The sequence below is a fragment of the Amblyomma maculatum genome, chromosome 2, assembly GCF_055883805.1.
Source record: "Amblyomma maculatum isolate TAMU_Amacu chromosome 2, ASM5588380v1, whole genome shotgun sequence".
Taxonomy (NCBI): domain Eukaryota; kingdom Metazoa; phylum Arthropoda; class Arachnida; order Ixodida; family Ixodidae; genus Amblyomma; species Amblyomma maculatum.
This window is the reverse complement of record NC_139345.1, coordinates 74,376,119-74,403,072: the sequence shown is the minus strand read 5'-3', so window position 1 is coordinate 74,403,072 and position 26,954 is coordinate 74,376,119. Positions and strand designations below refer to the sequence as shown.

At 40.1% G+C, this 26,954-nt stretch overlaps 2 protein-coding genes across 5 annotated transcripts in view; both read left to right on the top strand.

The window, feature by feature from the left end:
• Mvl (solute carrier family member malvolio) overlaps nt 1-21,506 on the top strand; it is a 54,463-nt gene extending 32,957 nt beyond the window's left edge. For 2 of the 4 annotated variants that reach the window (XM_084594495.1, XM_084594494.1), the window contains exons 7-18: nt 65-203; nt 3,925-4,080; nt 5,080-5,238; nt 6,182-6,223; nt 6,320-6,358; nt 7,016-7,135; nt 11,578-11,801; nt 15,118-15,277; nt 15,833-15,883; nt 15,974-16,055; nt 19,480-19,510; nt 21,081-21,506. In XM_084594495.1, coding sequence (XP_084450621.1) covers nt 65-203; nt 3,925-4,080; nt 5,080-5,238; nt 6,182-6,223; nt 6,320-6,358; nt 7,016-7,135; nt 11,578-11,801; nt 15,118-15,277; nt 15,833-15,883; nt 15,974-16,055; nt 19,480-19,510; nt 21,081 — 1,204 coding nt within the window. In that variant the 3' untranslated portion in view covers nt 21,082-21,506. Of the gene's footprint in view, nt 1-64; nt 204-3,924; nt 4,081-5,079; nt 5,239-6,181; nt 6,224-6,319; nt 6,359-7,015; nt 7,136-11,577; nt 11,802-15,117; nt 15,278-15,832; nt 15,884-15,973; nt 16,056-19,479; nt 19,511-21,080 lie in introns of those variants that run through there. The other 2 variants (XM_084594496.1, XM_084594497.1) reach the window with 2 other exon arrangements.
• A 5,010-nt stretch (nt 21,507-26,516) lies between these two features.
• The window catches only part of Grip91 (gamma-tubulin complex component 3), a 57,017-nt gene continuing 56,579 nt past the window's right edge, over nt 26,517-26,954 (top strand). The window contains exon 1 of the mRNA XM_084594492.1: nt 26,517-26,890. Within this exon, the coding sequence (XP_084450618.1) occupies nt 26,812-26,890 (79 nt within the window). The 5' untranslated portion in view covers nt 26,517-26,811. The remainder of the gene's footprint in view (nt 26,891-26,954) is intronic.

Sequence of the window (26,954 nt, the reverse complement as noted above, 5' to 3'; positions counted from 1 at the left end):
TAAATGCCTGAAGGAGTGAGTTTTTAATGACAATGCATCTGATTCCCACACCCATTGGCTGCAGGGTTCCGCTGTATGCAGGTGTGCTGATTACAATCGTAGATACATTCACGTTCTTGTTGCTGGACAAGTATGGGCTGCGCAAGCTTGAAGCATTCTTTGGTTTCCTCATTCTTGTTATGGCGCTCACCTTTGGATATGAGGTACGGCATGCAAAGTCAAGTGTATGCATGTTGTGCTCCTGGCTAAATGTTGTCTTTCCTTTTTTTATCTTTTTCATTCAGGGAAGATTCTTGTTCATTGTATGTGTGCATGGTACTTTCGTGCATGTGATTTTCATAGGGCTTTTCTCTTTTTGCATTTATGCATGTGAAGTTTGTGTGTGCACGCATCTAGAAAAGGGGCCAGAGTGAAAAGCATATTGAAAAGCCTAGTGCTTTGCTTAAATATTTTGGAGGCATTTTTGTTTTACAGTGCTGCTTTTAGGTATGCACTCGTGAAGGGGTAACCAAGGGGACGAAGGTTTTGGAGAGAAGCATATGGGAGATGGAAAATGGTTTTGATGTGGGAGGGGGACATGCATTGTTCTGTACCTGCCCTCCAGGTCTTGTACTCCTGGTCACACCTGGCTGCACGGACACTTTTTACGAGTGTCGGCTTGTGTTGTGTTAACTATATGACGAATGTCTTAGCATGTGCTTAACAAAAAATATCCCTTCACAGACAGCTGCACTATATTTTTCATTACCAAGTATCTTGATTGCCCTTCGAGTTATTCAATGCAGTAATGCATTCTTGGTCTCCACCTCATGCTTTCCTCATTCACTTCTAAATTCCGAGCCCATCCATTGGTTTGTTGAATCTATGGTGCTTTTAAATTTTGACCTGAACTAAGGCTTCAATGCCTGGCAGCAGTAGTGAATCATTTCATGCCACAAAGACAAAAAAAAAAAGCTTTTTTTTTGTAAATATATTTTGTGTTGCTCAATTGAGCCCATTTCCCAGAGCGATGCACAAATAGGCTCTCTTTTCTATCAGTTTTCACTGACTTCAGTTGTTAACGCAACATTTTGCTTTGACATATGCCCTCAGTATTTTGATAGGTGAAATTATGCCGGTGCTATGATTCTGGGAAGTGCTATGCTGTTAATGCACAAATGCATCCTTGTTGGAAAAAAGCAGTTGGTTTTGCTCTCTCTGCTGGAGATTGGCTGGGATGTGTGGCTGTAGATTCCTCCAAACACTGTGAAGTGCCGGCCTCTCGGATACTCTGTGAGCGTCTGTGTTTACTTGACCTGAGACTAACACTATGGTTTTTCACTTATGTAGATAGGGAAGAGACCTCACAAAAAATAACCTTATTACTGAAAGGGGGTTAAACTGCGACCTAGCAGAAAGTAAGCATTGTGTGACAGCATTTGAAGGAGGCGTGTCACACAAGGGATATTCTAAGAGGTTAGTAACAAAGTGGAACAAATTTATTCTATTAAGGGAAAGGGGATAAGGTAAACTTAAAATCCTACGACTTCATATTTGCACTTCAATTACAACAGTGTGGCTAGTGGATTCCAAAGAATACACTAAGCATATGATCTTATCTTTGCTGTGAAGTTACTTGATTCTTTCAGGTTCTTTTTGTTATTTCCATCTGAAGCAAATATTTTTTGGCCCAAATATTATTTTAGGCTAAAATAAAGACAGTTGTGTAGTCTTCCAGGGGAAAACATCCATAGTAAATTTTTAAAGTGCATATACAACGTTCATTACATACTGTCTGACTAACTGCAAACTCTGATATTGCCTACCCCCAGCCCTCTTTTCATTCCTAAATTTATAAAATCAATATGCAGGGATCATGTAATCATTTTGTGCTTCGTAGATGGAAATGGTGCAAGATGTGCATAAAAAATGTAAACAGTAGTACTAGTGGCTTAATTTGTCTGCGAGAAGGTAGGTGGAGACATGCTATTAATCTTACTGTTTTATGAAATATTTTTTGCTGCATTATCCAGTTCACATAAAAAACTGCCCTATTTGCAAGGCAAATTAGAATGCTTAGTTTGCTTAAGATGGAGAAATCAGTGGTAGCTAGCTCACAGTCTAAAAAGCTGTGAATTTGCACTGACCACACTTGTGTACGAAACACCTTAAAGGGGGATGCTGGGCTGAAATCACGGTTTTCACCAAAAAGAAGTTCCTTTTAAAATTTTTGTTGTTTTCGGATCGCGCATTATTAAAGAAACTTCTCACCAAGTTTGGCTGTCATTTGTGCAGCAGAAAAATTAAAAAATTTAAATTAATATTTTTGCTTTATGGGGTGCACTCACCACCGAAACCACATATTAACGCTGATTTCAAGACAGCCGCATAACGAATAAAAAACTGAACACGGAATGTATCCCCAAGTTGGAATGCTTGTTGTTTGCACTCTTTAGCTAAAGAGGACCTGCTATCGGGAGTACTACAGCAGACAGCTAAAAAGAAAAACGGAAAGAAAAGGCAAATTTTGGTGGGTGGGATTAGCGGATTTGCTAGTAAACAAAAATAGGAGCTTGGATCGACTAAAATGCAGCATGTAACCTTTGAACGCTGTTTTCATACCACTGGAAGCCTGGCTAACCAAAGTGCTCAGCAAGCTGGAGGTATAATATGGAGCTTAGGCGAAGAGGCACTCCTAGCAAGCAGCCAAGGAAAGCATTTCGTGAGTGCAGAGAAGGGCGCTAGACAGTTGTAAAGCTGAAAAAAAAAAATGAAGCAAGTCGAACCAGTCGCCGTAAAGTAGTGTCGTGTTGAAAAGGATAGCCCATGCACCAGGCTAATTTAGTTTACTAATTTAGGCCCTAAATTTGAATAGCATGTTCTTAAATCTTTGAATTCATTTTTCTCAGTTTGCACTTTCTGCAAGAGCACAACCATTAGGAAAATTACCATTTCCAAATTTGCTCGCCAAAGGTTGCTTTCAAGGTGGTTTCTGGACTAAAATTTTGTTGGAAACAAGATAAGTTACTTTCTGGATTTCTAATTATTCTGAGAAAAAAAAAAGTCAAATATGTAACATATAATGACAGCAGAAAAAATGTTCGTTCTTAAAGTACTCATATCCTGCATAGTGAACTACCTAAAAGTTATCTGAGCACGAATGGTTAGTATACATCTTAAATCATTTTTGAAATGATAGTTTTCCTAAGCTGACACACTTAACTACTCATTCTGACAGCTTACAACTTTTTTTTATTTGTGCTCAGGTGGTAAAACTTAGAATATATTCTAATAAGAGGAAAATAAGTCATCTCTGAAAATTTTATTGAAATTGGTGCAAGAGTTCAAAGGTTGATCCTTTAGCCCCGTGTCCCCCATTAATGTACGGGCAATAAGAAAAATAAAAAAAGCTAGGGATTAGCACGTCCAAAAGAAGCTGGAAGTGTAAGTCAGAACCCATCTATTCAGCAGTCTGCTTTTTTTATTCCTGTGGATTTTGTTGGCTTCCTTGGCTTTTTTTCAGCATAGGTTCTCTCCAAAATGTACCGATATGCAATTTAATACTCCTATTTGCATCATATGAAATTTATTTACATTTACTTTTAGGCTACTATAGCTAACATGCTAAAAAAACAGGCACTACACCTAAAGCGTAAAATTATGACCTTCCGTGTTCCTGTCCTCGGTATCGGAATGCTAGAAAACGTGCTGTTGGGCTGAGCCTTGAGCAAATACCCAACTTTGCCCAATTGTCCTGCCATTGTATCTCAATGGGCATTGAAACTCTTATGGACATTCTACGGACATCGTAAATGTCTGCTGGATGTCTAAGAGAGTTTCAGTGCCTGCAGGATGTGCCATTATTCGTTAGACCTGCCAAAAGCAGATTAGGATTGCAGCCCATGTGAACAAGCTTATCCCATGGACCTGCTTTCACCAACGCAGTATGTGCGAGTAGCTCCAGACCAGGTGCGAGTGGTTGAGGGCCTGTTCGTACCTTGGTGTTCACACTGCGACAGCCGGGCCCTTTTGCAGGCTGTGGGCATTGTGGGTGCTGTCATCATGCCCCACAACCTTTACCTGCACTCGGCCCTTGTCAAGGTATGCACCTTCCCTGCAGTGGTTGCTCGCCTTCTTCATGTATTGCTCACCTAATGTGTCTAGCTTGACTATGGATAGATATTCTGAAGCACTTTACTGGCCGTGTGAAGTGCATTACCTCTATTTTTATTTTGCGAGTAGTCAACATGAATCGCTGAAAATCTTTGCTAACATGTTATGATTTTATACGTCCCAAGCCACAATGTTTTATCTATAGGTGGAAGAGCTGGGATACCTAGGCAGCTGCCTTTGTGTAATATATTTTAGATGCTCTTTCAATACCAAATATATTGGGACTGTCTCCTCCCATGTTTTGCAAAATTGCACGGTGCCGTAGTTTCATCGATAGGTTTTCAATCTACAATACTTGTTTGCATGTCAATTCCTATTGCTTAACCTGGCATGTTCGATGATGCATATCCACATTAAAGTAGGATGGACTGTTGGGCGAGTTGGTACAATTGCATAGTGGGTGGAACAGTGCGAAAAGACGAAACACAAGAAGAGACGCACAACAGACGAGCACTGTTCTGTTGTGCTCGTCTGTTGTGCGTCTCTTCTTGTGTTTCGTCTTTTCGCGCAGTTCCACCCAATATCCACATTAGTTTTTACATATTGCAGTCGCTTTTTATCTTGGTTGGCCTACACATGTAGAGATTTAGCGGAATTCGATGAGTCCATTTTGTTCATGGCTACAGTGCTACTATCGTTGCTGACTGCCAAAAAAAGAAAAAAGAAAAAATGCAGTCTACTACAGGAAAGCTTAGAGCAAACAGGATTTCAGTGGCCCCGCTTTTTTTTTAGTCCCTCCAAGCGCCAGTACTTCCGGAAATTGTTTGGAGTCATAGAGGAGGGAGTGTAAGGGGAGTTTTGTGTAGTGGTATTTCTCTTTTTTTCTAACTGTGCTTCTAGCTAGGCTGCTCTGTTTGCTCAGTGGCTTCTGTTTGCTCTAGTGTAATAATGTACCATGATGCAAACTGTCGTGTGCCTGGCTTGCAGTCGCGGGCCATAGACCGTGCAGACAAAGTCCAGGTGCGAGAGGCCAACAAGTACTTCTTTGTCGAGGCGTGCATTGCACTTCTCGTCTCCTTCATTATTAACATCTTCGTCATGGGCGTATTTGCCCACGGACTTTATGGCCGCACCAACCTCGACGTTGTGAGTCCTGGCTTGGAGCCAGTTTTTTTTAATTATTATCTCTTTAATCATTTTTTTTATTCTTGGTCTCCTGTAGCTCCTCATAACGGTTTCCACTGTTAAAGCCTCAAAGTCAATATAGAAGCATGCAACTCTGTGGTAAGAGGCTTCTCTCAAGCATACCATGAGCTTGTACACAGCAGACGATTATTATATGTAGCATCATTGGTGGCACTATTGCAAGATGAAATGATAAATCCATTGACTTGTTTGCATTGATAAGATAGTGATTTTAACTTGCCTCTTGTGACTGTGCAATGAACAGCTTGCCAAGATCTGATTATTTGTGAAATGAACCTTTTTTTACTACCATGAGGCATCTTACTGATAAACATTGGTTGTAATAGCAAACAGTAGCTTATTCCCTTTGCCTTTTTTTTAATTTAATGAGTAGGATAGCATGATCATGCCATACATATTTTGCATACTGTGCATCACACAAAACTTGATGTTGGGCTAGATGGTGCATTGTAACTTGACTGAAGATAAAGCGCCTGGGAAGACACACACAAGAGAAGAAGACACAGGACACGCGCTAACTCACATCTGGTTTATTTGCAGCAATAACAGCAAATATATGCTGAAAAGGGGTCATGCCATAACAATCATAACATAACATAACAATCACATAAAGACAGAGAAAAAAAATATAAGGAATATTACAAAACATGATCAAGGAAAATCACAAAACCCGATCAAGAAAACTGATCTCTGCCTTCCACTGCCTGACACACCTATCTCCCCTTTTCCCGATATGGAATGCCTCCAAAAGCTCACCCGCTGTCTTATCACGGCCTCTGCCCAGAATCTTAATGTCAGCCAGTCGCGGCTCACACCTGTACTGCATTCTATCTTTTACTTATTAATTTTGGTAACCTTTATTATTATTATTTTTTTTTTTCAGAGAAATCAGTGTATAGGAACAGAGTTCGAGGATATCTTTGATGTAAGTAAGGGGCATGTTATGAAACCGACATTTCTGCATTGTGCCCTGAGCTCTTGTAACTTTTAGTTTCTAATTTTTGTTTTTGTTATTTTTCAGAACAATACCAGTCCTGTCGACGTGGATATATACAAGGGTGTGAGTTATGTCTAGTCTCTGTACCTGCATTGTTTTCATGTTTAGCACTGCTACTTTACTTGCATTTTTTGTCCTTTTATGAGCCTTTCACATGTATAACTTACAATCTGTAAAATTTCAAAAAAGATTGCATTGTGAGAAAATTTCTGCTTTACTTCTTGTTTCTTTCCTTAATTTGTATTAAAACATAGCTGTAAATCATCGTGCTTTATTATCCATAGTTTTTTGCTGTTTGCAAACTGTGAAAGTACTAACATGACCACATATAAGAAATTACTCGATGGTTTGTCATTAATATCCAAGTTAGTTGCAAAAGCAATCTAGAGTGGGTTAATAGTAAATAAGTACTGGCATTGAGTTCGGAATGGAATCCTGGAAAAGTTAATAGAAGCATCGTTTCAAAAATATCATCAGTCATGATAGTGCTATGTTTTAAATCTTAAGGCATTCTAAAATTTGCTTTTATGGTATCATGACATACTGTTTCTAGTTATTGGATTATCCTGTTAATGCTCCAATCCGGTGCTTGGACTTTGGTTGCAACATCTTTAGCGATGATAGGTCTTTTATTAAGCTATCATTCATATTTTCGGTGCTCTTGGTTGTGTGTGCGTGCCCTGAATGACCGTGGTTGTGTGCGGTGCATGATGAATGCAGGGAATCTACTTGGGCTGTGCATTTGGCATGTTCCCACTCTATGTCTGGGCTGTGGGCATCCTGGCAGCGGGGCAAAGTTCCACTATGACCGGCACATACTCAGGCCAATTCATCATGGAGGTAATGACAATACTTTGGGTTGGCAACTTCTCTTGTAATAGCAAAAATTTTAGGTTTGCAAAATGCCATCCCGGTTTCATCGTGCTTCACCAAGTGGAACTGAATGCATTGAACCATCACTGCAGAGAGGTGTTTCATGTGTGCGTTCTTCTTAAAAGCAACACAAAAGATTGTCAGGTAAATCCAGTAGCAAGGTAAACAAGGGGCACCCCCATACCATCAGAACATAATTTCTTTGTCAACTATTCGTTTTAAAAAATCGACTTGGCTTTCAGCAAAAATTTTAATATCTTGATACACAAGGCACAGATTTTTTGAGCATGAGAAATAATTTTATTGCTACTTTCACAAAGTTTCACAGTTATTTCTCGAAGCATTGTTTCATACTTTTTTTTCCTTTAAATCTTGTGAAAATCCTGATTAGTCAACAAAATGCTCAGAAGGCTGGTTCAAAAGTTATTGAATTCCTACAGACATGCCATACCGCAAGTAAAGACATGCTTAACTTTTCTTTTTTTTCTTTTTTTTTACAGAGCACACATTTTTAGTTTTGAATTTTTTTTAATCCATTATAAGTAACATGCCTAGACTGAGAAGATAATCCTATACAAGAAATTTAGCACTAAGAAGTTAAACAAAGAATGCCTTGAGTGGCAGAGTGGTCCTAAGAGCGCAACAAAATAAACAGGGTCAAAAGTGATAAAACAGTCATTAATAATCTGTTCCACTAGGTAAGCATCTAGTTAGAAAACCAGAACAAAGAAAAATGTCAATTTTTCACACAGTTTTTTAACATGCAGAGTCGCCACAGTTGCAAAACATTATTAGAGTACTTTACTCCGTGGGAGATTTCAGTAATGATACTTTGGAACAGCATAAAAAAAAAAGCATTAAATTGGGTATAGTTTTTAAGAAAGTTGATCTTTTGGCTATTTTTTTATAGTTTCAAAGTCATTTTCTTCTTCAAGGTATTTTTGAAGCACTCAGCTATGTCGGGAGTGCTGCCTCTTAAACATAAACATTGCATGTTGAAAAGTCAAAAGGTTGAGTTGTCACTTTGATGTTGCTGAAAATTGCATCAGATAGTGGAGAATGCTGCGGGAGCACTCTTTTGAGTACAGTAATGCTGCCAGGCTCTCAGATACATGGTGTGCTGTCCTGGTCACATTAATTGCATGTCAGTAGCTTAGAGCTTCTGTTTGTCGACGTCCAACTTTTTTTTTCTCTTTTCCAAAGGTAAGAGGTAAACTCACGCGAGGTATTGATGAGTACTAACCTATTAAAATATAGTAGTTTTTAAACGCGATGCTGGAATGTATAAAAGGAAGTAACCTGCTTGCTGTTTTTTTTTTTTTTTTCACTTTTTAATTTCAATAACTTTTTTCTCAGTAAGTGGATGCTGCATTACTGCAAAAGAGATATGCATAGCTTAGCAGACAGGCACACCTAAAAATTTACTGCTGTCAGCAGTCAACAGAACAGGATCTGAAATGCTTGAGAAACTGAGCAGTGCATGTGACTATCTTGCAAATTTTGTCTTGAATTCAGACACAGCTAAACAGGCTGGTGTGTACTGAGATTTCTTTCATTCATGCTGTCTTTAGGCCTAAATGTCTCAATTTCTGCAGGCAGTTGACAGTAACTCAATTATCCATCCCCTGTTTTAATTTAATTACCATCATCATCTTTTTACCGGTTTGTTAATTTATTCTTTAGCACTACTGGCCCATGCAGATACAGAGACCATTCTCTGAAGGTACCCTGAGAAAAATTCGATTCAATTTCTGTTCTCTGTAGAAAGTGATTGTATGGCTCTCTCTTGTGATGCTTGTCCAGCCTGCTGAATTTGCATATCATTTCCTTCAATGCTATTCTATGACGTCTACACCAAAAAGGACTACATGATTACTTTTTTGAAGTGAATAGCATTGTAGCTTAACATCTCTTAAATCCTTGGCCGAAAGACTGGTCAGTGCATTGCAGCTAATCTCTGAAATTGTGATGATGATGCCCATATTCCATTTTATAGCCTTTCTTGGCTTGTGAATGCTTCTTTTTTTCACTGAAAGTAGCACATTTGTCATTATTATGCAGTGCCTTATCGATACAGGCGAGCCTCAATCAGTCTTCAGTGTCACTTTCAGTGTGATGTATTGTTGTCACAATTTGTAACTGACACATAGTACTCCAATGGTTGAACTTAACCCACACCGTGCGAGACTTTATAGGTTTCAGTGTGTAAAAATGCTGTAATTCTAGAGTCACTGCTATCCAGTTTTTGTTACAAATACAATTGATCCTGGATATATCGAATTATTGCTTATATTGAACTCTTAAAATATTCATTTGAAAATCTCATGCTAATGTACAGGCATTTTGTTCACGTATGTCGAAATCCCATGCAGCGGAATATTCAATATATTGAATTGCACGCCATGCCTCTGCGAGGGGCGCTTCTTCTAATGAGGTCTCCACGATCACTTTTCACGCATGTACCCGGGCTAGCTATGTAACCTTGGGCGCTTACTGGCAGCGACGGTTCTGAAAATGTGAATGTTGAATCTTTTTAGAAGGGGCCTTCAGTCAGGCATGCCTGTTTTCAACGGACTTTTCTGTCGTGCAGGAAAGCCGAGGTTTGGTGCTTTGATTGTTGTGCGGTAAAGTCAGCCTTGCTGACCGAAGGCTTGTAACGGCTCTCGTGTGGCCTTCTTCGGTGCTGAAAGAGACGAAGAAATCAACTGTACCCTATTTTAACTGAGTTATTAGTGCCCCAGTAAGAGAATTAGACATCTTATTATCAGTGGTGGCTTTTTAAGCATTGTTTGCAGCAGCTTTAATGTGAACCTCGACCTAAAAACACAACTTGCACCACGCGGTGCAGAATGTGAGATCCAAGAAACACGAGCTTTGATGATTCAATATTTTCGTATCATGTATTTGGAGCATCATGCGGAGATGTGGCCAGTGCATGTGCCTCGTGGGTTGTCACACATACCTGCGGCGAGGTGTGCGCTGCCAGTGTACCGGCGGGCAGCACATCACTGGAAGGAAATATGCCACAAGCATGTGCACACCATATTCACGCTTCTGAGTTGCAGAGAAGCTCATCTGTTGGCATGTTTTATATATCGAGTATTGAGTTTTCGATATATCAAACTATTTCAAAATCCCCTTCATGTCCTATATATCCAGGATCGCCTTAATTTCGCTAGAATGTGTGATTTTTTACCTTTATCTGAGCATAAAAGTCTTTGGCAGGGCAACTTTCGGAGCCTCTTTATAGCTTAAATTCAGAGAATTTCACAGGGAGATGTACACATGCTGTGCAGGCTGCAACCTTCATAGCCTTGTGTTGTACTGTGCCACAAACTGTAGCAATGGCACAGTACAATTGCCATTTATGAGTCCATGTGCCATATTTGAGTTGCAGTGTTGGTTGTCATTTGCTCTGCTGCAGGGCAGACTCTGCATTTAAAGTCATAGGTAACACTTTACAGGGTGCAGGTTTGCTGCAAAAGAGGAAAAAAAAAATTGCCCGCGATTATGTTACTTTCTAATGCGAAATTTGAGCGCAGCTCATCAGCTGTTTCACCTTTTCGATAGATTGAGGCAAAAATTTCGAGCTAGACACGTATGTACAATTACAGACAACTTTTTAAAAAATTTTGCACATGTATTTTTTCAAGAAACACTCCACTAACAGTTCTTGGCCGTCATGAAAGAAGCTTTAAGGTCGGCGAAATGAGGAGAACAATTGAGTTATCGGGAGGTTGCGGGAGGCAGCGCGTGGGTCCATAGGAACATTGTGTGACAAACAGATAACAGTGACTGACTGACGCCGCTAGCGGTGTGAGTGAAAAGAGTGAGAACGAATGCACGCACCGTGTTCCGCTGATAGCGAGCCGGCGTTTCACGGCGATGGTGTTCTACGCAGTCACATTGTCTTGACCCCCCCCTCCTTTCCTCGTGTTTCTTGCCCTCATCATTCGCCGCTTAGGGTACCCCCCCCCCCCCCCCCCTCTCTTCCTGCAAGGCTCCGGTTGCCGAAGTGTCGGCTCAAACTGGGGGGATGAAAGGGGGGCGAAGCTGGTTACGAGGCCGACGCGGCCAACGCCGCCGCCGACGCGAAACCCAGGAACGGGCGCCAAAGAGCTGCGCTCTAAGAACTTCTTGGTACAATCAGACAAATCAGTTCGTTCACAAGCCTGGAAGCATTAGGGGAGGCATGCTCTTGATTGGCTGTAGTGAATACGAGTTGACTCGATTTTAAGGCACTGTAGAAATATATTTTTCCTACAAACCTACTTCTCGTATAATCATATTTACGCCTGTACATAATTCCACTCGTATTTGTATAACTTTGAATAATATATACCTTGTGCAAGACTAGTTCTTTCAGTGTTGCATTTCTTTGAATGCTGCTTTCTTTTTTCGAATTTCAGGGATTTCTGAACTTGCCAATCAGCCGGTGGTTACGAGTGCTCATCACACGTCTCATCGCCATCGCACCCACGGTATTGTGTGCTGTGTTTGGCGACATCAGAAAGCTGTCTGGGATGAATGACCTCCTCAATGCACTTATGAGCCTGCAACTTCCCTTTGCTCTCATCCCCACCTTGACCTTCACTACGTCAGCATCGTACATGGGCGAGTTCAGGAATGGAACGTAAGGCCAACTTTCGTGAACCTATATAATGCCTGAAATTCGTGTGTGTGTTTTTTCAAAGGTCATTTGATTAAAGTGGTAAATTTAAAAAACTCTATAGCAGTTTCTACAGTGGCATCACAGCATGCAAATTTTACTGTTCAAGCTGGCTTAGACTCAGTCTTTTTCAGAATCAGTAATAAACGTTGCCAGACTAGTTGGTTCACGTTTTCTCTTTACGGCACGGAAATTTAAAACCTAGGGGTATGCGAAATCCGAAATTTCAAATAAGAATCAAATATATTTGTTTTTTGATTCATATACGTACTCGAAAAACTGATATTCAGAATATTCGAAAATTTCCCAATACAACAAACATTTTCGAGTTATGCACAGTTTTACTTTACTGCACGCTTCACCACGTGGACTGTGCACTGAAGCATCCTCAAAAGGCGACGAGGCCTTTTTGTGAAAAGTGTGCACGAACCGAAGCACCTCACGAGGCCGGGAGAAAATATTGTTCTCACTTCGGTGTCATCTCAGACGCAGACAACCATATGTAAAATTACTGTGATGCAAACTGTTTTTGTCAGTTCTTTCCGACCCATTCGATAATTCGAGCTTTCGATTAATTTGTACGTATTTTCTGCTCCATTGAACGCCAAATTAATGGTAGTTTACTGTATTCAGCAGCAATATGACAGCTCCACCTGGTTGGATGCAAGTCCTTCCTGTACAAAATACCAGTATGTAGGATCCTGTATAAAATATATACTGGATATATGTAGGGTATATGTATAGGTTACGTGCTTCTGTGCATTTCTTGTTAATTTTATTTGCAGATACCATGTGAATTTCAAAATAAACATGAACATTGATTGCTGTTTTTAATTGTCCATTTTTTTTTTCTCTGGTCAAATATTCTATATTTGAAGAAATTTTTTCCTATATATTTGTATTCGATTCATATTCGAAAGTATTAGTAGTTGCAACTCCTATTAAAAACAGATTACTGTGAAAGGTAACGAGAGAACACATGCAATGGGGGAATGCCACCTCGCCTTCCAAAATGGGCAATTTGCTGATGCAGTACATGAATGAAACAAGTTTTCAGCAGTTGCAATAGCGATTGGGTTGGAAAAATCTGCATAATAAAAAGTTTTGCGCAATGCTTGGCCGATACAATAAAGAAACTGCACAACTCAATTAATTTCCCATAGACCATACTTTCAGGATTGGATGCCATGCAAACTCTTCTCTTTTCAAGCATCCAAAATTGCAAATAACACACTCATAAAAAAAAAAAATTATAAATTAGTTCTGCTACATCACCAGAGTCAGCAAATATTTTGAAAGCTGGTTTTTCAGCATTGGCTACGTGGAAATAAAAAGTCACAGGCTCTTGCACGTGGAGGCCATATTAATGACTTACGAGAGGTGAAATTCTTTTTCTTTTCTGTTGTGGTTACTGGTGACCCTCATCTATTCTGAATGAGCATTCAGCATAGAGGCATATTCTCCAGTGATTGTCTGGGTGAAAGTTTGCATTACATGTACTGTATTTCATTTTACTCATGCATCGTTTAGTGTACTGAATCGCTCCATGTTGTCGGGCGCCATTGGGGGCATGATATATTCAGAGAATTATGTTGATCGAGGAGAGCACTACAGCTAACTTTTCACACCGGGGACAGCTAGGTACGCGAGTTATAGTTGACTAATTGATCTTGGGGTTGTTAATAGCTTAATTATGCTGCAAAACAGAATTGGTAATGTTTAGCACGTATCATATGTATTATATTGTTCAAATGTGGACATCTTTTATTCATTTTTTATTGTTCCCGATACTATGGGCATAATTTAGGATCTTCATAATCGCATTTTCATTTTGATCATGAATAACTCAAGTGGTTGAATTTTTAATGCCTTAGAAATAGTCAGCTACAAGAATAATATTTACCTAATTGTGCTATTAATAGCATTATTGGCATTATAGGAACTATGAAAAACTTGTCATAGGTCTTATTATGTATGTCATAGGTCATGTTTATTATTTACAAAAACAGATCTATTTGTTTATTAGGTAATTGTTACATATAGAGCTGTCATAGTTCAGAAATTAACTGAAATGTAACGATGACAATTATGGTTGATTTGTGTTATGTGGCTGCTTGCCCCAGACTTTGCTGTGCAACACCTAGTAGTGAAGACAGAAATTGGAGTGTAATTCTTAGTCTTTACCATTTTATAACGCTCTCGTATGATGACTGCAGAATTAGTCTTTCGACATGTAGCAAAGTTTGTTTGCTTGATTTCCCAAACGGAAAAGATGATGACACTCAGAGGTGTGTGTGCTGATGGGTTGTGGGTCTTGCAGCCATAGCTTCTTTGCCTCAGCTCCTTCTTTAACAGTGGCCACAGTGCATCCATCATGTATTGCTTAACCTCACTTTAAACACAAGCCATGCAAGCCATGCAAGCCATGCTATTTTTTGGGTATAACGACCTTCTGATTGCATTTTCTTTTGATTATGGAACACGGGGGGAGCAACTATTTTTGCATGTGAGGCTGACCTCTCCTGGAGCTCAACCTCTCCATTAATTACCACCTCCTTCACCATGCAGTGCACACCTTTTGTGAGCGTAGCTTGGCCAGCATTCCTTATTGCATCCAATTAGATGCAGAAATATTCTTCCGAGACAAATGGTTCACTGTAGGGTGGAGAACACTGAGCCAAGTGCTTTTGAAGTGGTCTTTAATCAGAAATGTTAAGCTAGCTTTAAAAGGATGCTGTATAGTCAAGAATTGATAGAGAAGCTAATTTTAATACAGTAAGTACAACTGCAATTCATGCTTTAAAACATAGGATGCTGATGTGATTATTCCGATAATGTCATCTGCTGCTGCCAAGAGTAGGCACGCATTTTGAGCACTTTGTCATCATCTGACTAATTTATTTATTTATTAATTAATTTATTTATCTGTACAATACTGCAGGCCAAAAAAAAAAGCCATGGCAGGAATGGGGCACAATCGAGCATCATTATACACACCTATGTACATTTTTCTGTAAAATTTTTCCGTATCGGCAAATCCTGTGGAAAAGCCGACTTGGAGGCTTTTGAAAAGGTTTGATACCTGGTTCCACTACACATGTATTGTTGTCTTGAATGGAATAATAAAATACTGTGGCCTCCTTTTTTTTTTTGTTTTCTTAAGAATAAGGAAAGGCTACTACCAAAGGGTGCAGTCTAGAAAAAAAAAAGCATTATACCAAATGTCTATTTTTCTGTCCAAGGTATAGAGTCACTCCTTATTTTTACTTTTTTTTTGCAGGTTGACCAAAGTAGCGGCCAGCCTGTTATCTATGGTTGTGATTGGCATCAACTTGTACTTTGTTAGCAACTTCGTTCGTGAAAGCCTGCCATCTCACTGGGCAGTTTATTTGGGTGTGACGCTCTTCGGGCTGCTGTACATGGGATTCAACCTCTACTTGGTTAGTGCTTTTTTAATCTCCATTGTGGCTTAGGTGTATCTTCTCTTTTCACTTTAGCGCAAGCAGCCATGTGTATGCTGCTGGTTATTCTTGCCGTGCTAGAATTGGAGATATCTCCGAATTCATCTGGAATTTAATTTATTTATTACATGTGCTTGTGAAAGGGCCATTAATAATTTCTGAGTTCATTAATTCTTTTCTACCTGCAAACTGATATTTTACAATGCAATTTTCTTTGTGATTTAGCCTCCATTGAGTTAACGGAAGATGTGATGCACTTTTAGTGAAGTGACTGTGTGAACAGTTTGTTCTTCTACAAGCTGAACCAGCTGCGAAAGCTTATTATAGACTGCATTCATTGATAAATGAACTGAATTTTTTCAAATCTATGCATAAATTTAGGTATCAAGAGGCTCAATCTTATCTATGCAACTACATCAGTGGGCATCTCATTTAGCGCTGTGTGCCTGGGTCATAAAATGAGTTGTCTTTTTTTTTTTTTTTTTTTTTTAATTCTTGGAATCAGTCATGTAATAATGTATGTTTGTGTTCCAGTTGGCCCACCTATTGGTTGTGTTTGGCTGCAGGTCTCTCTTGCACATGCCTGTAAGTTAGCGTGCACCTTCCTTGTGCATTGTGCATGCGTTGCAGTTTAGATCACTCTCTGTTCTAAACGTTCTTTGGAAACCTTTGCAGCTGATCGGTCCTCACCTCAAAGAGCGCAATGATCTGGTTCTGTATTATGATGGATCTCAGACAGACATATCATCATCTCCTGGTAAGCTTCGTTATGACAGTCTTTCTTTGTTTACACTTGGCCATAAACCCTTTTACTTGTTCAGTATTATCAAATCCTTCCCCCTGGGTAGCTGTGTACCATACTTTAATGTGCTTGATGAGAACTCAACAGTTGAATCCTTTCTTTTTTTCTTCCCTTATAAGAACTCTTAAGGCAAAAATCTTGGGAACATGCATGGTGTAGTGCCACTAAGGGTAGTGTCACAGGAATTGCTCTTAACAATTTCCTGTCGGCTGGAAAAGGGGTGGTTTTTGATGGTGTCATTAATATTTTTTTTCTTTAGAAAACTTGCGTGGTACAGCAGTGTCTAGTATCAAATTGTAGAGGAGAAATTCCTCTTCACAATGGTATTAGTGACAATCCATATATTTATTGTATAAGTATTAAAAAAAGAACTATCAGCAAACAATTGTGGTTAAAAACAACAACAAAAGTATCAAAGTTTCTTGATACAAATAAAACATAAAACATTTTCAAAATATACTGCCAGCAGCAAGTCATACTACCCAAAAGATGTTGTCACCCTGCAGATAACAGTTGTGACCTTTAGAACAGTGATCTCTTCCGATCAGCGCACAGCCGGAAATTTTTCGGGGAGCGAATGCGAAACTTATCGAGGCATGGCTGTCCACGTTCCGGGTCGGCTTGACGTAGTTTCGCTGTCAGTGCTAAAGTCTGAAGAGCTGAATTCGTCTTCTGAGTCATCTCAGCTGCTGTTTGCATCCAAAAACAAGCTCTCCGACACTGAATGGCACCACTCATCAAGAAGCGCTTGAGAGCGGAAAAATTCAACCATCGATAGCGGGCGACACTTATCGGAGCATGGCTGTCGACGTTCCGGGTCGGTTCGACGCAGTTTGGCTGCCAGTGCTAAAGTCTGAAGAGCTGAATCTGTTTTCGAGTCATCACTGCTGCTGTTCGCATCCAAAAACGAGCTTTCCGAGGCGTCAACTTCCGCGGAAACGCCGGTTTCCGCGTGGAAGCGTGCTACGTCGACGCCATAATGTCGATCACCCGACTCCGAAGACCATCTGGACGGGCGCAGTACAGCGGAAAAATTAAATCAAAAGAAAAACTGAAAGAAGGGTTCCTCTATTTCCCATTGGATGACGCCACTTGTCAAGGAGCACTTTGAAAGCGGGAAAATTTGAATCGTGAAACCATCGATAGCGGGCTATCGATGGGAGTAGGCGCGGACAGGAAAGTGCTAATGCGAAATAGGAGTGCCCATGCCTTGTTGGTGCTAGAACTACAGTATCAGCTTGACTTGCGTGTCCATATTTTGTTGTCGCTTCAACGCCTTTATTTCAGTGATACAGTAATGCCCTATTGTTTATGCAGTCTAGTACATATGGTGCAAGAGAATTTATTGCGCTTATTCAAGTTTGTTCATCAATCTAATATGGAGGCGGGTGGTCATGTCCACTCTGCATAGGCTTGTGCGGCATGACTGGCAGACATGGCTCAGGGAGCAGTTGTATCGGGAAGAAGGCATAATCATTTCATCTACCCCTTTTCACTCAGGAGAGCCGAGTGCCTGTCTCTGCCTATTGATGAGAAAATATTGACCTGCGCAAAGTGCATGCTTCTCGTTAGCCTTGTGCTTAGCATTTGAAAAGCAGGAAACAACACTCTTGGCATTTTTTTCTGGAGAGCCTCTGATTCGATAGCATTTTTCTGATACTTATATTATTGTTTTTTCCTTCTCTTCTATCACCTGCTGCCATCAAGAGCCTGTAAGTGGTTTAGATAAAATATTTAGTTTTGTGCAAGTTTAATTAACAGGAACAAAGAGCTGAGAAATGTTTTTTTAAATATTTTTCTAACACCAGTCAAGGCATTGTTTGCCTTCATCATAGCACTCCATTTGCAATAGAAGCATGTTTCAGTCTAGTCAAAAAGGTATACGTATATGCTGGAACACTTGTGAATTTGAGATTTTCAGGTCATTTTCAGAGGCAAGAAAAAACAATGTTCAAATAATTATATGCATGAACATTTTTCGAGAAGGCCTGTACAGTAGACTTCTTTAGGAGTAGATGTTACAGACCCTTGCAGAGCAGCTCAGCTGATCAGAAGCAAAGCATAACATGAGTGACTGAATGTTTGGGTCTTAAGAAAGCATGTCAGCTAGGCACGTAGCTAAGGCTGTGCCCAAAGGTGACCTTGGCCCCCATTAACATCGACAATCCCTCGTAGAAAATAGTCTTTGCTATATGCCTAATGTGGGCACCAAAAGCACACCAGTAAAGAGGCAAGTGTAAACATGAAGCGCCCTCAAGGAAAAATTTATTAGGAGCTTGAAAAATGCTACATACTGCCTGAATTAAATCATCCTGATGTGGGCTGGTATTACTAAGCTGGAGAAGCCAACTTTATATTTCAAAGAGTCTTTCTTTAAATTTTACTGGAGGCCATTCCTGAAATTGGTTTGGTTTATGGGGTTTAACGTCCCAAAGCGGCTCAGGCTATGAGAGACACCTGAAACTCTGCGTGTGCTCACTCGCACTGAGGAAATGCATAGATAAAAGTATGCTATCGAGATGAGCATGGAAAATTTTCTCACGTTTCTTAATTCTTGTGGATATGACTATAAAGTGTGTGCCATCATAAGTGCAAGAGATTCTTCATGATCAGAGAGGTTTGTTTCACTACTGCTGCTTCAGTATCACTGTATCATCAAAATGTAGCATAAAGTCAACTACTGTTGTGAGTGCTGTGTTTTGCTCGAAGGTGCAATAAGCTTTGAAACAAGGAAACAAAATTAGGGACATGAACGTTTGGCTTGTCGAGAAGATTATTCATTATTCATCTGAATCAAAGTGAAGAAACTCTGTTGAAGTGTCAGTAGGGCCATTCTTTAGGCATCTCATTGTGGCAGTTTGAGTGTCATACTTTGCATAATGCTGCATACTTTCACATTATATGTCACCTCAAAATGTTTTTTGGCTTCGTAGTATCTGCTGGTGATGCTATGACACATGGAGTAAACATTACAAAGAAGGATAGTATCAAACATATAAGGAATAGATGTCATCAATATATGACACCACGATTATGCCAGTCATTGTTTGCTGTCATCTTTGCATGTGCAATAGCTGCTTTTAATGCAATGTTTACATTGTGGTGCACAGCAGCTCATTTATGGCCACATAATTATCTTAAAGATAAACACATAGTGCCATTGGCTTAATGATCACTTTGAAACTTGCGATCCTCGCTTTTGTGCGTCGGCTGCTAGTGTTCTGTACTGTAGCTATTTAGGCATGCCTTTTCTTATGTGCGCTGTCTTAAAGCTGTATAGAGAAACAGTTGTGCATGCTTTAGCAAGTTGATGCTAGCCTTTCTTTCATGTGTGCATGGCTTGTTAACTCATGCCTTCGTTTCCTGTTTGGTTTAACAGGTGAACTCGTACCAGCTAGTACCTACTTTTGGTTAGTATGTGCTCAGTTACATCTCTTTGTATCTGTCACATTTGTCCAATTTTCATGCCTTGCTGTATGTTTTCCTCTGTGTGTTTTATGTCACAAGTTTGTTGCTGAATGCTTCTCTGCGTGTTTACATGCACCATATTGGCACAGTTGCTCCATGTCCTGATGCTAATAATTTATGCATTTTATGCTAGTAAGTATTGGTGGCACTCTAGTGGAGTCTAAACATCGGAACATTTATGTACTAAGGCTTTAATGAGCATTAGAAAAGCAGAGACAGGCAAATTTAATTTATAGCCCTACGCTTGGATGAGCCTTGTAATCAATGTGCAGCTTTTAAACAAAGGAATGCTCTGTTTCCACAGTGCATTCTACCATGCTGTCTTAGAAGTGGACTGCTGTTTGACAAACAATCGCTTCTGTTTAAAGGAGTATAGACGCATACATTTTCTGTATCGGTATTTTTGCTTTAATCGATCCACAGTGGTCCAAAACAGAGGGACTGCGACCCAAAAAGCCCCAGCACAGATCAATTAATTTATTATCAGTGCATTTATCAGGGCTAGTTTCGGTTTCGATCTCTCTGGACACGAGCGCGCGATGACGTCAAAGATACGAGAATGCCACGCGAGCGCTCCCTACTGGCAAGGTTGATGATCGCGTAAACACAAACTCTGATGACGCATTCGGGTCGCGTTTTTCATCTGCTTGCTGTCGCACATGCAAAAAAATATCGTCGTCGAGCAGCGCTTCAGCGTGGCATAATTAGTACTGCGACGTTGTTTCGCCCAATAGCGTGGATGTTACTAATATTGCCGGGCACTTTAATCCCAACCCGCTCGTCTGCGACTCAAGCGACGAAGTGTTCGAGTCCAGCCATGTGTCATCACTGCTCTTTGCTTTGCCGACTCCACGCCACAGTTGTTTGATTACGTCATGTTGTTTACCTATCTACACATTTTCGTCACGTAGATGTCAATGCCAATGGGTTTTGAAAAACGGAGTTCTTGCCTGGCTTGTTTTTAAAATCAAATTAAAATATCTTTGCGGAAACGTGCGAGGTTGGGATTGCTTGGGGAGCATCTCTGTATAACCAGGAAAGCAATCGTATTCCTTCCGACGCTTCAAAAAATGGTGTCTATACTCCTTTAAGTTTTGTCTAATGACAGTTCACTGATGCGATACTTTGTGTTTACATATGCATAAACTCCTTGTTTTAATCAGTTTAAGAAACCTCCTGTACACTTTCTGTGACAGCAGAGCAGAGAAGTTCTTGGTGTCTGGTACTACAACTCAGACTATTACATATAACTGAAAGAGCTGAGGCCTCTAGTCACAAATAAGAGCAAGGCAGTACATAGGCTCAAGAGCAGGCTTGCTCAGTGTTTAAAAGACACAATTTTTCTGCCTTAAGGAAGTTATGTTCATGTTATCCCTTGGTACTGAAAATGTTCAAGAAAGTAATCCAGAAAAAAAAAATTAGCCCCATTGGAGTGCTCTCTGGAATACACATCACTGCATTTTAAATGTTACATTTTATTGGTTCTCTGATGCAAGCTCATCTTTCTTTCAGAATGACCGCATCATGAAAAATTTAGGCTCACTTTATTATGGCCGTCAAGTGGCAATCTCAGTTGTTAAAACCACCTTGAAGGGTGGCAACTGTCGGCTGACCTCTCCTCATGTAGCACAGCGCAGTTTGACAGTGCCTTCTTTATGGCCCTCCAGCCGACCTTGTTCGCACAATTTATTCGACGTCAATGGAATGATTTAACAGAGTATTTATTTACAGCCATATTTTGATGAGATTCTAAGAATGCTGTCCTCATTTAACAAAATGATTTTTTATGACATTGGACAGCACTATTTTAAAAGCTTTGCACTAGTAACATAGAGTATTTAGAATTATATTTAAGTTGCTGTTTGTGAGATGCAGCAAAGTGTGTATCTTTATTGAAATGGCCGTTTTTAATAAATTGACCTGGTTGAAGTTTTTAAATCATGTGCTGTGTCTGTTTCTTTCATCTCACTGGTGAGTCAGTGCTGCTTTTTTCTATAGCTTTTACTCCCAGTCAAGTTGGTCAGTCCAGTTACATAGCAGTTTGAGGATGTGGAATATGTTAAATGGCTCAAATGTCATTTAAACAGCAAATAACCTACACGTTGCAGTCTAGTAGCTTGGAACAAAAAGACATGCTTTCTGTTTTGTATTTGCATAAAATTCTTGCCATACTTAATACCATCATTAAGAGTTTGCTTTCCAATATGTAGTCTCATTAGAGCATTAGATGTATACTCGGTGCAGAATCTCATTTGCTAGAAAAAAGGCAAAATATTAAGCAGGAATTGATTGTTCGGCGATAAATACATAAAGAGAGTGTTACCACTTGTTGGGCTGCTTGACTTTGTTCCTGTGTTAATGATGCGTTAAAGAAGTCTGCAAGTTTGTCGCCCAGCAGCACTAGTATCTTAGACATCTCATTCACAAACTGATTTTAGGGCTTGGAGCATTTGCACTGGATAGAAGCACAAAGGTAAGAGTGGTTGTCGGGAGTGAGGCATAAATTTATTTTGTGCGGAAGCAAAATGTGACTTTGTGCTCACTAATGTCATTAAACGCTTGTGAAAACAGAAGTTAGGCATATGTATATATATATATGTACACACATACACACACATGCATTCACGCGCATGTGCGCACACTTGTAACACTCTTGGAGGACTAAGTTGCCTGTATCTATACAGTCCTGATACTCACCTTATCTAAGCTTCAGTGGCCCCATTTCTATTTATGATGGTGAGAGACGTCAACAATGAGGTTACTATGGTTTGTCTTATGGCTGTCAAAGACGGCATTTGGAAGTGCCTACTGCCAGCACCTTAAAGGAACTCTGTTTTGCTCTTCTTAATTATGCAAGCTGTACAGCATAATAGGATCCATGAATTTAGCAGTACACTGGACTGGACAAAATATAAAATTTAGACACTAGTGCTAACTAGTAGCTGAAAGGAATTTATTGCAGAAATTGCAATATATACAAAAAAATTCGCCCACTGCATAACAAACTAAAAACTATGCTGCAAAATTTTCATTTGCAGCCACCCATGTATCTCTTTTCTTTGTAGGCCTACAGAGAAATTGCTGACAGTTTGTTCCTTTTGTGTATTGTTTGTATAATCTATGCACATGGCAATGCTTGCAGCTTTCAAAAATCTTGCTGTGCCTCGAAGATAGCTGCACAGTACAAGAGGACAAATTGAGGTAGCATTCCCCTAGACACCTTTTTGATCCTTTTTCTTTGCCAGTCATTCAGGCAGCAGTATGTGTGCCTGGCAGAGCAAAAGATTCCATTACCTACAAGGTAATGGAATCTTTTTCTCTGCTTTCTTGCATTCAGAAAGCTTTTAACTAATTAACATTAGATGCACCATGTCAGCAAAAACTTTCTGGCATTCTGTGAAGCCTCTTGGGACTACTTGCCTTATTTGGCAGGTGGCAAAATGAATAAAAGATAATCTTCTTCTTCATTTGTAAAAAAGAAAAGGGATAGGCCAATATACCAGGAGAAGTCTCGGAGGGTGTGCTACCATGGATGAAAGATGCTCTCATGCAAGTGGAGGAAGTTCAACCTGAGGCTGGCTACCACATGAACAACATGGCAGGTGGCTACCATGCAAGTTGGAGGGTAGAGAGGAAAATGAGCTGAGGGGAGGAATGGCAATATAAGCGCAGCACATATATGGTGGATTGCAACCGGATTGCAGTTTAATGGTGTGTGTGTGGTTTAATAGTGAATGAGTAGATTTTGTCAAAACAGAACATTCTGGAAGCACTGTACAAAAGGCAAGCTGGGCAAGTACACTTTCAGAGAGCATCATCAACAGATGGGTATCATCAGCAGAGTATTATTAACAACTACTAGAAGCATACAAATGTAAAAGAAAAATATAGCACAGAAGACTGAGTATGAGGTGGATCTAAAGAAATTTGTAAGATATATGTCTCGTCATACAAAAGGTCTAATGCTACATATTTTCATTCAACAGGCCAACTAATCGTGCCATGCCTGAAAAACAGCTCTTTCATGCTCATTTTTTGCACTGTTTTGATAGCAGTTTCTTTTGGTTCACAGTCTTGCATAGTTTTTCCATCTTAATGTCTGTAAAAAATACTAGCCACATACCAGACCTTCCCATACAACTTCTTTCAGAGAGGAATTTGCTCCATGTCTATCATCATCATCAGCCAGACTCGATCTGTCCACAGGGTAAAGCCTTTCCCACATTCCTCCAATTAACCTGGTCCTTGCTAGCTGCATTCATTTGACCCTTGCAAACTTCTTAACTTCATCTTCCACCTAACTTTCTGTTGCCTTCTACTACTTTTCTATTGAAATCCAATTTGTCACCCTTAGCAACCAGTTATCCTCTCTTCGCATGTCCTGCCCATACCCATTTCTTCTTGACTTCTACTAGAATGTCATTAATTCGAGTTATTTCTCTGACTCACTCTGCACGCTTCATATGTCTTAATGTTACACCTACCATTTTCCTTTCCATATCTTTTTGCATTGTCCTTTCGTTAGCCTCCGTGTTTCAGCCCCATAAGTGAGTACTGGTAAAATTCAACTGTACTGTTATATACTTTCCTTTTGAGTGATAGTGGTAAGTTGCTAGTCATCTAGGTGGGAGTACTTTCCAAATGCTGTCCATCCCAACCTTATTCTCCTAGTTATTTTCTATGTCTGTATGAGATGACAACTGTTTTGTTTTTTCATTTACTATACCTGTTTGGGCTTGGCCAATATGCAAAGACCTTTTAAAGTTTTGTAGCTCACAGCACAGAGGACAGTGTTCAAGAATGTGCAACCTGTGCAGTTTGTGTTTGACACCTTTTTGGATGTGATTGTGGCGTGACCTGTTTAGGGCATTCATGGTACTTGTGGGCATTGCTCTTATTCACGCTGACTATGGGTTGCTATAGCAAGCTGTAGTAAATGCTGGTGTTTGTGTCTGCTACTTTGTCCTATCTTGTACACTACCTTTATGTGTTGTAACAACTGACCCAGTTGATTGTCCTCTTAAATATGACCAGAGTGTCTAACATCGAACTGACACATACTGCAAGAAAGTGACTTGGTGCTCAAACTTTCTGGAGAAATGTTGGAGTTTAATACATCTGCATATGAAACTTTCTTGTTTCATCCAGAATGCAAAATTAGCATTTATTTTTTATTTTTTGCAATGGTGGCTCCTTTTGACTACTGAGCGAGGACATGGGTTCGATTCCGGCTGCTGCGGCTGCTTTTCACTGGAGGTAAAACACGAGGTACATGTGTGTACTATGCAGTGTCAGTGCAATATAAAAAGAACAGGTGAAGACCACTACTATGGCTTACCTCATAGCCTGGGCCACTTTGGGGTGCTAAAGCCCAGGTAAACCATTAACAATGCCACTTATTTTCTTTCTGCAAAAGTAGTAGTAGGAAAGATTGCTAGGAGGCATACCTCTCCATCACCTCCATGATAGGTGAGCAGGGTGCAATGAAACTTACAGCCAAATTTTCCAGCGGAAACAAGGTATACCCAGGCATAAAAAAAAAAAAATATATTTATATTAGCATTCTAATTGGATTCATGTTCAAACTGAATGGCCAATAGGTCAGCCAACTGAAAGTTAATTGGGTGGCCCAGTTGGTTTACCCTTCAAAGTAGATTGTCCATTTGAAATGTAGGTCAGCCAATTGGGTGGCCCAGTTGGTTTACTCTTCAAAGTGGATTGTCCATTTGAAATGCTCAGTTGGACATATGGCTTTCAAATGCTTATATCATTTCTTTTGGGAGGTCTCCAGTTGGAGCAAATTTCATTTGGTTCTAAAAATACAATTGCAAATTTTACTATTGAAAGGCCCAATGTATTTATTTTTTATTATTATTATCTATTTACTTTTTTTTTTTTCTTTTTTTTCTGGGCACATGTTTCATGTAGACCTGGAGCTACACAGTAAGTATGTCAGGTCATAAATATGGTGCCGCATTGTTTGCAATTAATGAATTTCTTTTGCTAGCGATTTATGACAGACAAATGAAAAATTAAAGATGACCGCTTCTAGACAGACAAATGAAAAATTAAAGATGACCGCTTCTAGCTCCTTATAATAAGCCTCTCCTTTTCCCCTCTTCCCGTAGACAAATTTAACACCACTAACTTCGATCCTATGGGAAAATCCTGCACCCCGTTAAATACGGATACATGACCTGAGTGTGCTAAACAGCTGTGCTTTATTTTTCTGGTGCATACGTACAATACACGCACGTATAAAATTCGAAATTCCATTGAGGCGCGGGGGCTGTCACCTAAATAAGGGAAACTTATTGCGCTCAGGGTGATCATAAACCAGTCCTTTCGACGGTCGGTTAACTTGGTTTAAATTCGTAAAAATCGCCAATACGCAGCTAAGCTGACTATGCTCTGTTTGTTACGTCATGTACCGCGAAGTGCCTGCAACCACACGGAACGGGAACGAGCATCGTTGCGCAGGTGTACCAGACTGCATTGCGCCGCTGCCGCTGCTACTGCCCCATCTTGGATAGTACGTGAACACACGCACATACAAAAATTATACAGTTTGGACGAGACAGCTAAACTTATCTGACGTAATTAATAACGGTTGCTGTTCAACAGAAGAAAAAAACGGCCTCGCTCATGCGATGTCAAATTTCGCGGGTCTGGATTGCTATTAGCGCCCTTCTTTGTCTAGATCATTGCAGTTATGAAATAATAAAATTGTCAATCAGAGATCTGGCTGAAGTGGAAGGCCCCTCAAACAGAGAGCTAATATAGCCTCAGAATCTTCAGGGTCAAGAATCAAACCATACTAATCACGTTTTTTTTTTTTTTATAAATTTATTGATTTTTTTTTTTTTTTTTGTTACGATGGCTTTGAGGTTTTGAATCTTTAAACCTTGATACAAGCGGCGCCTTCAGCGTTCACTGTGGTTGTGTCCGAGCTAAACATGAGGGTCTCAGGACTCGCAGGGTCTTCACCGGTCTTCACCGAGTTTTCAAAAATTGGAGTTTGGATGTGTTCCTGACATGGAGTTTCCAGAGTTTCCATGCGGTTTCCTTTTCTTTGATAGCCGTTTCGTGGCGCTGCTGACGCTAGCGATCGCGCGCCCGCGCGTTTGGGAAGGAAAGGCGGCAAGGCTTTCGAATCAAACCTGCGGATGTAAACTTCCCTAGCCATGGAAAGGCATCCGTGTCAGTGGCGTTGTAAGGCGAGTGCTTGACGAAACGAGTGGAAATGAATTTACTTGGTGGGGAGGCGGAAATAGCCAAACTCTGGCACAGTTTGTGTATGCAGCTGACAGGACTACCCGAAGGTAGTACGCTTCCTGCCGAGCACTCTCGGCAGGCATCGAGTGTGTGCAGTGCCGCTATGAACTA